The sequence below is a fragment of the Agrilus planipennis genome, unplaced genomic scaffold (assembly GCF_000699045.2).
Source record: "Agrilus planipennis isolate EAB-ADULT unplaced genomic scaffold, Apla_2.0 scaffold106, whole genome shotgun sequence".
NCBI classification, from domain to species: Eukaryota; Metazoa; Arthropoda; class Insecta; order Coleoptera; family Buprestidae; genus Agrilus; species Agrilus planipennis.
The window spans coordinates 906,420-917,043 of record NW_020438893.1 but is presented as its reverse complement, the minus strand read 5'-3'; the positions used below and the strand labels follow the sequence as shown (position 1 = coordinate 917,043).

General features: G+C 32.6%; 1 protein-coding gene across 1 annotated transcript; it reads left to right on the top strand.

Annotated features, from left to right (window-relative positions):
- Nucleotides 1-4,450: 4,450 nt before the first annotated feature.
- On the top strand, nt 4,451-8,300 carry LOC108736868 (zinc finger E-box-binding homeobox protein zag-1-like; the record flags this gene model as incomplete). Its single annotated transcript, XM_018469453.1, has 2 exons — nt 4,451-4,729; nt 7,453-8,300. Coding segments are annotated over 2 exons (522 nt in total), but the record flags the coding sequence as incomplete, so codon positions are not given.
- Nucleotides 8,301-10,624: the final 2,324 nt, after the last annotated feature.

The following is a 10,624-nucleotide window of genomic DNA, read 5'->3' as shown; positions in this document are numbered from 1 at the left end:
TCTGTATCAATGTTCCTCATGTCGACGACTTTATAACAAGAGGGTGTCACTCTATTATCATGCAAAGCATTGCGGAAAAGCACCAATACACGCATGCCCTCATGATAACTGTTCTTATCGTACAAATTTGAAGTCGAACTTCACAAGACATCTGGCAACGAGACACGCTTATTACTAAGATCAAAATTTGTTCTATTTAAATGCGAGCTTGTCGACATTATTTAAACAGTATGTCGTCGTTATGTTCCTTAATTTCCTACAAAATTACGTAATATTTTTAATCAGCATCTTTTTATTCTACAACTGTGTTTTATAGATAATGATCTTGATAAATTTTTTACAACTTTATTGCTATTAAATTGTTCCTAGGCAAGTAATGCACATAAAATGTAATTAAATTAAATTATGTATGTGTAAAATGATTTATCAATAAGCAGTTTGCAGAAGGTGAGAAAATAAATGTACTTTATTTGAAAAAATGCTTTACTCGATATGTTTTGTACCCAAAACATTGCCATTGTCTTTTGGTTTCCTCTACACACAGTTTATAAACATTTGAATACAGTTTCACTTTTGTTTTGATCTTTCTTGTAGTATTCAAAACTTACCGCAAATATATTTTAGAAAGTTTGCCGCAGCAAATGGGAAATATAGAGAATTTCATGAGAGAAGTTTTTTCGCGGGGAAGACCACGGATAACGTTTACAGAAGATGAGATTGTGGAACTACAGAAGGAATTTAAAAAAAATCCTTACCCTTCTCTAGCACAAAGACAAGAATTGGCACAAAGATTAAGCTTAAGCGAAGGAAATGTTAGAAGTTGGTTTCAAAATAGACGCGTAAAATGGAAGAAAGAATTTGAAAATTTAAAATGAATTAATTAGCGACGAGGCTTCATTTTTAATTTCCTGTATCTATCTTTTTTCTATCGAATTGTTAATCGACGTGTTTTGTAATAATATCTTTCGACATTAATAAATCCATCACCCATAGATACCATGTGGAATTATTATTATTATTATTATTATAATATACATCTCAATAAAACATTTTTCTTTAATATTTTTGACTTATTCTTTAATAAATGTCTTTATTTTTATAAAGAGAGTATCGGTCATCATGTATAACAATTTTTGAATGTTTGTTATTGTATATTTCAGTATTCACATGTATCAGATGTGCCAGGACTTATAATTTTACACTTTAACACTTCTTCATCATATAAAAGAAGAATGCGGCGAGTTACCATCAAAAAAGTGTCCATTTTGTGGCTTCGTGTCTTTTATTAGGAAACGCCCTGGAAAGAAATATACTCATCATGCGTTTAAAAAATCCAATTAAATATTAATTTTTTAACGTACATATTGATTTATATTTTCTTTAGTGTACTAATATTTGTACTACCGTAGCTTTTCTTTTCCTTTGTCATATGATTTTCATATGTAATTAAACATATATTAATCTATACTTTCTAAAAATTTTAAATAGATACAGATTTGCTTCCTTATTAAGTTTTACATCATCTCTTTCTCTCTCACGTGTTTATGATTACGAAATCGATCACGTATTATTCGTTATGGAGTTTTCGTTACATAAACCTCCCCCTCTTTCTCTCTCTCAACATGAGAGTTTTATCCTTGTAAAATGTTCCACTTCCATAATCTAATGTGTATACCTAGTAGAAATGTGTCTAGTCTGTAAACAATGGTTACCGTATAAAGTGATTAAACTTTTTAGTAATATTGTTTCCATTTCAGATTTGGTTCGAACGTTTCTACCTATACGTAGATTTCTATGTTCAAAGTGCCCAAAGAGTTACAAACACAAAACCCATTTAAAAAGACACATTGACTTTGAGTGCGGCAAAGAACCAGCCTTCCGATGTGAACTCTGTCTTTACAGCTGTTTTAGAAAAGACGTCCTTCAAATGCATATAAAGACACATATTAAGCGGTCTTGTTAGCTTTTTGTATAAAAACAGTAAACGAAAATGTTCTTTGAAAGCCAAGCATCATCTAATCGAAAATCTTATCATAAAATTATCGTAATTGTTTAATTTATAACTTATGATCAGCTAATATTTCTAAGTCTTGAAAATACGAAATTCTTTGTCATTAATGTTTATTATTGTGTAAATGTCGCTTTATTAACTAGAAGGATTAGCTGATCAATGCTGTGAATAGAATAGAAATTTGTCAATCCTTGTTTGGGTTCTTTTGACATTTACGATTGAATTGTAATTATTGCAATAAACTCAGAATTATGTGCGTAGCCAGGTGTCTACCATCAGTGGTAAAATATAATTTTATTAAACATACCAAATTGACTTAACTTTTATGTTTTACTGATAAGAATACTTTCAAGCCATTAAAATAAAAATCATTCCTACCATTCGGCTCTCATTTAAAATATAAACATGCAATATACCTTTGTATCAATGCAATCAAAACACATAATATGTAAAAATTATGTTTAATTTATTACTTTAAATGAATATTTTTTTAGGTATTGTACAATTCCAACAGTTTGAAAAACGACGTTCACTAGCAAAGCGTCAAAAGTTTCCGTGTTCATCCTGTGAAAAATCATACACTACAGCGAATAACTTAAAAAGGCATATGAGAGTCGAATGTGGCAAAGAGAAACGTTTTATATGTACAGTCTGCAGCAAATCGTTTTACTATAATTCGAAGTTACGGTGTCACAAATTGCGTTGGCAGCACAAATAATTAAACAAACTCTGCATTTTGGCATCTTCAACGTCGGCGTCAGGTAGAATCCTAATAATTAAGACCACTAGACGACTGCTACTCAATTACTTCAGAACTGGGGACAACGAGGGAACAACGTTTCAATAAAAAAAAATTTAAAAAAAAATGCCTGCGCTACTTTTCCGAGGAAATAAGAGTAAAAGTGTTTCGACGCATTTGTAGTACAGTATCGATCACCATAGGTCTTAATCGATAGCTACTGTCGATCAAAACTCACTATATCTTTCTTAACTACCTGTCAGTTTAAAATTATTTGGTTTTACAAATTCTTTCTTGTAATAGATGTACCTATTCACGTTAGTACATGCGATTAGATACTCCGATTGTTTCCAATTTTGATGTTAAACGTATGTTATAATAAAAATCAGCACAAAGTGCATACTTGTATTATTTGCTTGGTGTATAATAAATAAAAGTCGTTGTCCGTCAATCTTTTTGTTTAATTGATTAGTATGTTAATTGTTATGATTAGCACGATGACTTGACACTTTTTGTAGATTTCTGTTCTTCTGACCCGCAAGGAATTCAATATTTTAGCATAAACATAAAACGACAGCACCAGTGCGACCGGTGTGAAAAGTCGTACAGTTCATTGTCCAACCTACGACGTCACAAAAGAGTGGAATGTGGAAAAGAGAAAAAGTTTAAGTGCCACCAGTGCGAAAAGGCCTTTTACCATAAGAACGATTTAAAGTGTCATCTTCCCGTTCATATGAAGAAAACGTTCATTAATTTGTAAATCAAAAAACCACTACCAAATCACATTCACCATTGTAATATTGTTATAAAATCAAAATTTTGTAAATATGTAATACATAAATAAACGTACAAAAGTACTCAATTTTATTTGTTGAGTGCATCGCAAGTCCATAAGAGATTTACTAGGCTGTTATGAAAATGATCCACGTCAAACCACAGTCTGTATGGATTCTGTACAGTAGGTTCACTCCTTTGATCTGCCAATGTCAGAAATTAACTTTATGTGCGCTGAAATGTCACATACTAGAACAGTTCAAGTGTTTAGACATAAAATGTATTTGCAATATGACAATCTGTACAAACCAACCCCTGCTTAGCGACGAATTCGTAGATGTAGTGGTGAAGCATCAACAGGAGAGGAACATAAGGGCGTGACTGCGAAATGAATCCACTGTATAGAACCTTTATACTGTGGCCTAGCGTTACTTGACTTAGAGACACAGTTCACTGCATGTTGTCTCATTGTCTCTATCACATAGTTTTAAACACAGTTTGTGGATGGACAAGTCGCAGGACAAAATATATATTCAGCACCGATGTGATGATGCAATAACTTTAATATAAACCAGGTGGTGGCTGAGGGTGCATAATTTCAAAATTAGTAGATATGTTACCGGAAATGTATGAAATCCGTCATTGTATACAATTATTATTATTATTAAATATATTTCCTAGGAATTGTATACAATTCTGAGATTTCATACATTTTCGGTAATAGATAGGTATACTGTAATTGTAAACGTAACTGAGGTATCGGCCGTTTAAGATAGTTTTCCATTAAACCTCATTGCAAAAACTCTAAACACTAAACGCAACTACTGCCAGTACTTCGACTTTGTTCCACTTGCAAACAAAATTATATATGCCACTTCGTTACTTTTAATTAAAATGTAATTAACATCACAATGACTTGATGTTTTTTTGTAGATTTCTGTTCTTCTGGTCAGCGGGGAATTCAACATTTTAGTACAAACATTAAACGGCAACATCAGTGCGACGGGTGTGAGAAATCGTACAGTTCTTCAGCTAATCTACGACGTCACAAAAGGGTAGAATGTGGCAAAGAGAAAAAGTTTAAATGTTACCATTGCGAAAAAGCATTTTATCATAAGAGCCATTTAAAGTACCATCTTTCCGCTCATATGAAGAAAATGTTTTTTAATTTTCATATTAAAAATCCACCTAGCCTACTTCCCAAATAACGTTTACAATCTAATAATGTTTGTAAAATCCGATTTTTTTAAATGTGCAATATATCAATAAATATGTTGAAATACTATATTTTGTTTGTTAAGTGTATCGATGGGTCTTCGCCTGTATTGCACACTGACCTCAATTTCATCGAACTTGACGCGTGATCTTGTAGTTGTAGCTTGTAGCATGTCATGCCATGGCAATAAAAGTAGAGCTTGATCTATTTTCTTGGCACGCCACTTAAGTGTTACTTCACTTTATTGTTAATCAACCAAAACTTAATAGACGGTTGATCTAAATTTCTATATTGATTTATTGAAGTAAATCTCTGCATTTATGATCAGCTATGTGACGAATATTCAAACAGGAATATGTAAAAAAAATATCTGGAAAAAGGATGCACTATATGTTTGTTTGGTTTTGCAGTAGGGGTACATTCAATGTCCTCTTTTCGACGGTTTTCATTCATATTAAGTAAATTAACTCAATCTATTACACTTTCATCGACTAACATTATGATACTACTACCACACTATACCTGTGTGCTTTAAAAAAAATACAACGTGTAATTATACAACACGCTACTGAAGTGAAACTTCTTCAAACACACAAACATACCAGGATAGGGGTTAACGAATTGGTTTAATGGTATTATTCGTACACTATGAATTTAAATTTTACACTATACACGCCGGAGTTGCCTGTAGCGAACGTTGCATTGAAGTGCGCTCACAGCTCAAGCGATCCCCACTACGACCCCGACTGCGTGTCCGAGTAGAGGGGGGGCATCCGTTGCATGATTTCGTTACATAGCAACTCGCATACAACGAACTTACCCTAGCGTGCGTAAAGAAGTTTCACTTCAAAAACTTATGTCACACCAATGTCATGCCAGAATCACGCTTCTGCTATGTCTTAATGCTGCGCTTCATCGGTGGGCGCTCGCCCTTACTCGCTGCGTGTAGCTTTTCATCGATTTGGCTCGCCACATGACGCCTTTTGAAAGTGGCTTGCCATAGACCAAAAAGCGTATTAAAAACGACAGTGGTAGTATAACATTAATATAAAATTATAATCGCAAGAAAGATGATGCAGCAGTGTTTTATAACTAAATGAAATACAAACAGTCTCTGTCGGAGTTTTTCATGAAAAAATAACATGCTACGAAATTCTTGAGTTCAGCTTAAGGTCGGATGCGAGTGTAGCGAAACACGTTTGCATATTTTTAATTGTTTTGCTTGAAATCTAGTCAATTTTGCAGTAGTAGGTATACGTTATTGGTGCACCATACTAACAACATTTCTTTTAGGTTCTCGTTTCTCATGCAACAACTGTCGAGCCTCATACAAACGTAAATATCACCTGAAGGCACATCTGAAATACGAATGCGGAAAGGAGCCGCAATTTAAATGTTACAGATGTGGCAAAAGATTCAAACGAAAAGGAAATCTTAACCAACACGTTAGAGTAGTATGTGGAGGAAGTTAGACTTAGTTTTAGTAAAGTCACGAAGGTCATTCGTTCTTATTGTGCATTTTACTTTATCATTTGACATAAAAACTTTCGTGCAATCTGATTACAATAAACTGTAATGTAAAACACTATTTAAAAGTGTTTTGTCTTAAATTATTATTACGATTTCCAAATGCAGAATAAATATTGTAGATAATTGTGTTCCTTATCTTCTCCTACTGCTTTTGTACATTTGTGATAAAATTATGTAATGAAAACGCATTATTTTAATGATTTTGTCTGTGATTTGTAAATAATTCCGTTACTGCTAATAATAATTTTAATTATGCCAGAATCAAAGCCAAAATGGAGACAAAAAACAATTTATTTATCAAACCGACAGTCGACGTTATTATCTGAAAATAAATGGAAGAAATAGAAAGTTAATTTGAACAAAAATTGTAGCAGTTGATGTTTCCACAATTGCGTAAAAATAAGTGATGGTGCCAGCCCTTAATTAGTTATTCTCATGATCGCTGTATTTGTGTTAATGTGAGCTTTATGAAATTGTATGTAAAAAGTGTAATATCTAAATTACATTATTAAAAAATTTATTTATTATCTGTTTGATTTTTGTACAATTGCACCAAATACTTTGTATTTTAACTCACCTGTTTGTTATTACATAATTTTTTTATAAGTACAATTGGCGGATTATTACAAGTATTTATTATCTATTATNCGTTGCATTGAAGTGCGCTCACAGCTCAAGCGATCCCCACTACGACCCCGACTGCGTGTCCGAGTAGAGGGGGGGCATCCGTTGCATGATTTCGTTACATAGCAACTCGCATACAACGAACTTACCCTAGCGTGCGTAAAGAAGTTTCACTTCAAAAACTTATGTCACACCAATGTCATGCCAGAATCACGCTTCTGCTATGTCTTAATGCTGCGCTTCATCGGTGGGCGCTCGCCCTTACTCGCTGCGTGTAGCTTTTCATGGATTTGGCTCGCCACATGACGCCTTTTGAAAGTGGCTTGCCATAGACCAAAAAGCGTATTAAAAACGACAGTGGTAGTATAACATTAATATAAAATTATAATCGCAAGAAAGATGATGCAGCAGTGTTTTATAACTAAATGAAATACAAACAGTCTCTGTCGGAGTTTTTCATGAAAAAATAACATGCTACGAAATTCTTGAGTTCAGCTTAAGGTCGGATGCGATTGTAGCGAAACACGTTTGCATATTTTTAATTGTTTTGCTTGAAATCTAGTCAATTTTGCAGTAGTAGGTATACGTTATTGGTGCACCATACTAACAACATTTCTTTTAGGTTCTCGTTTCTCATGCAACAACTGTCGAGCCTCATACAAACGTAAATATCACCTGAAGGCACATCTGAAATACGAATGCGGAAAGGAGCCGCAATTTAAATGTTACAGATGTGGCAAAAGATTCAAACGAAAAGGAAATCTTAACCAACACGTTAGAGTAGTATGTGGAGGAAGTTAGACTTAGTTTTAGTAAAGTCACGAAGGTCATTCGTTCTTATTGTGCATTTTACTTTATCATTTGACATAAAAACTTTCGTGCAATCTGATTACAATAAACTGTAATGTAAAACACTATTTAAAAGTGTTTTGTCTTAAATTATTATTACGATTTCCAAATGCAGAATAAATATTGTAGATAATTGTGTTCCTTATCTTCTCCTACTGCTTTTGTACATTTGTGATAAAATTATGTAATGAAAACGCATTATTTTAATGATTTTGTCTGTGATTTGTAAATAATTCCGTTACTGCTAATAATAATTTTAATTATGCCAGAATCAAAGCCAAAATGGAGACAAAAAACAATTTATTTATCAAACCGACAGTCGACGTTATTATCTGAAAATAAATGGAAGAAATAGAAAGTTAATTTGAACAAAAATTGTAGCAGTTGATGTTTCCACAATTGCGTAAAAATAAGTGATGGTGCCAGCCCTTAATTAGTTATTCTCATGATCGCTGTATTTGTGTTAATGTGAGCTTTATGAAATTGTATGTAAAAAGTGTAATATCTAAATTACATTATTAAAAAATTTATTTATTATCTGTTTGATTTTTGTACAATTGCACCAAATACTTTGTATTTTAACTCACCTGTTTGTTATTACATAATTTTTTTATAAGTACAATTGGCGGATTATTACAAGTATTTATTATCTATTATTTATCTTACGTTAACATTTTTTTTCAGGAAGATATTGTTGTACACGATGTACCTCTCGTTTTAAGCGGAAGGGTGATTTTACTAGACACGCGAAATTCGAGTGCGGGACAGAGCCCCAATTTGTTTGTTCTTATTGTCAAAAAAGATATAAGCGCAACTGGCAATTAACGACCCACATCGCTGCTGCTCATTTTTCCGGTGAAAACCACAAAATTCATACATGCCCTCTTGATAACTGTTCTTACAGGACAAATTTAAAGTCGAATTTGACAAAACATCTCAAAACAAGACACGTGTAGGGTAACGCATTTGATACTCAAAATGAATTCAGTCGACAGAACCCAATAGAGGACGAAAATTCTAAAGTCTAAATAGTTTTGATGCAGTCATCTTTTGAAAGCTAACTCATTGGATTTACAGTACTAATAGCACACCTGGTTAATCCGATGAAGAAATTTTCTAACACAAACTATACTCATTATTATTGAAAATTTTTACCATCTTTGTTGAATGATTTTATTTCGCAGTTTTGTTTGGCTGCTTTCTAAAAAAATTACGGGATACTTCACCGCCCAGCGACCACCATTGTATTTTTTTAACTATAATAACTGTTATTAAGTACCTAAGTAATAAATAAGTCTAACTATTAGATGTTTATAAAATGTAATACTTAAAAGTTAACTTAAATTTTGTAGTTTAAAAAATAAATGAAATATTTAATTAAAGGCAAAGAAATATCTTTTGTTCGTTGTATATATCTTTTTTAAAAAGCGCTAGTATAATATTTTCAAAACATTTCCGCCAAACTTTTAAAAATTTGTCGCGCCAAGTAGAAAATGTACGATTTCTTGGGGAGAACATTTTCACGGGAGGAGGGGGTCATAGCGTTAGTTCGTTCGGTCGTATCACCACAGAAGACAGCTGCATCTGTTTCCATGACAAACAATATCCGTATCTATCAGTATGACCAAAGCCGGCATAAGAACCTTTATTCAGAATTCCAGTAAATTATAAATTGCTTTCAGCTTTTCAGGTGGTAATTGGAGGGTTTTATTTAGAATTAAGATTTTTTTTCAATATGTATGTTACATTATTTTATTTTTTTTAGGAAGGTATTATTGTCCACGATGTTCTTCTCGCTTTAAGCGGAAAGGTGACTATACCAGACACGTGAAATTCGAGTGTGGAAAAGAACCTCGATTTCCTTGTACTTACTGCGGAAAAAGATTTAAACGTAACAACCAGTTGAGATACCATACCGCTGCAACTCATTTTTTCAAAAAAATGGACAATTAAAAAAACAAATAAAAATTTAATTGTTATTGTTATTATTATTATATTGTGTATAAACCTATAAACTATAGCATTAAAATGTTAGAAATGTTTTGTTAAAAATCATTAATTATATTGATAATAGGTTTAGTTTTAAATAAATCACAAATTAATTGAGCCCTTAAACTACTTAGATATTTGACGTTATGAAAAACGAACATTCATAAACTCTTTGCCAACTATTCGCTTTTATTTAATATTAATTTGAAATCATTTTTTCGATTTTTTATTCACCCACTACAAACTACCACAAAATTAATGAGGGAAAAATTGTTCTGTTGTTACACCCCCGCCGGGAATCGAACCCGGGACCTTTGGCTTTACGCACCAATATTCTGACCACTAAACTACGAGAGGTGACAACAGCAACCACGACCATCCGACCTACAAGGTTAACGATCCGTCGATTTTTATTAACTTATTTATATATGTATTAAATATATGAAATCCTATGACATTGTTAGTTACTTAATAGTGGATTAATATGCAATATTAATTTGAAATCACTTTTTATTTACCCACTACAAACTACCTCAAATTAATGAGGGAAAAATTGTTGCTGTTGCTTTTATTTATTTGTTAATAATTTCTTTCGTAGTCCCAGACTGTGCTAAATCATCTGTATTGTTTTTGACACCTTGTTGGTAAATATATGTAAGTATTTTGTATAAATAGGCTAATTCTGAAAAGTATTTGACGAATTAACAAGAATTATGTAGAATCCAATTTGTAGTGAATGAGAAAATCTGTCCCTTGCTTATATTATTTGATACATGTGTACGTAATTGTAATTAATATGGAAATGTTTTTATCGTAGGTAACTATGAAGAACTATACTATACTTGTGGCACGTGTTATCGATCATACAAGCACAGAGGAAGCTTACGGAGGC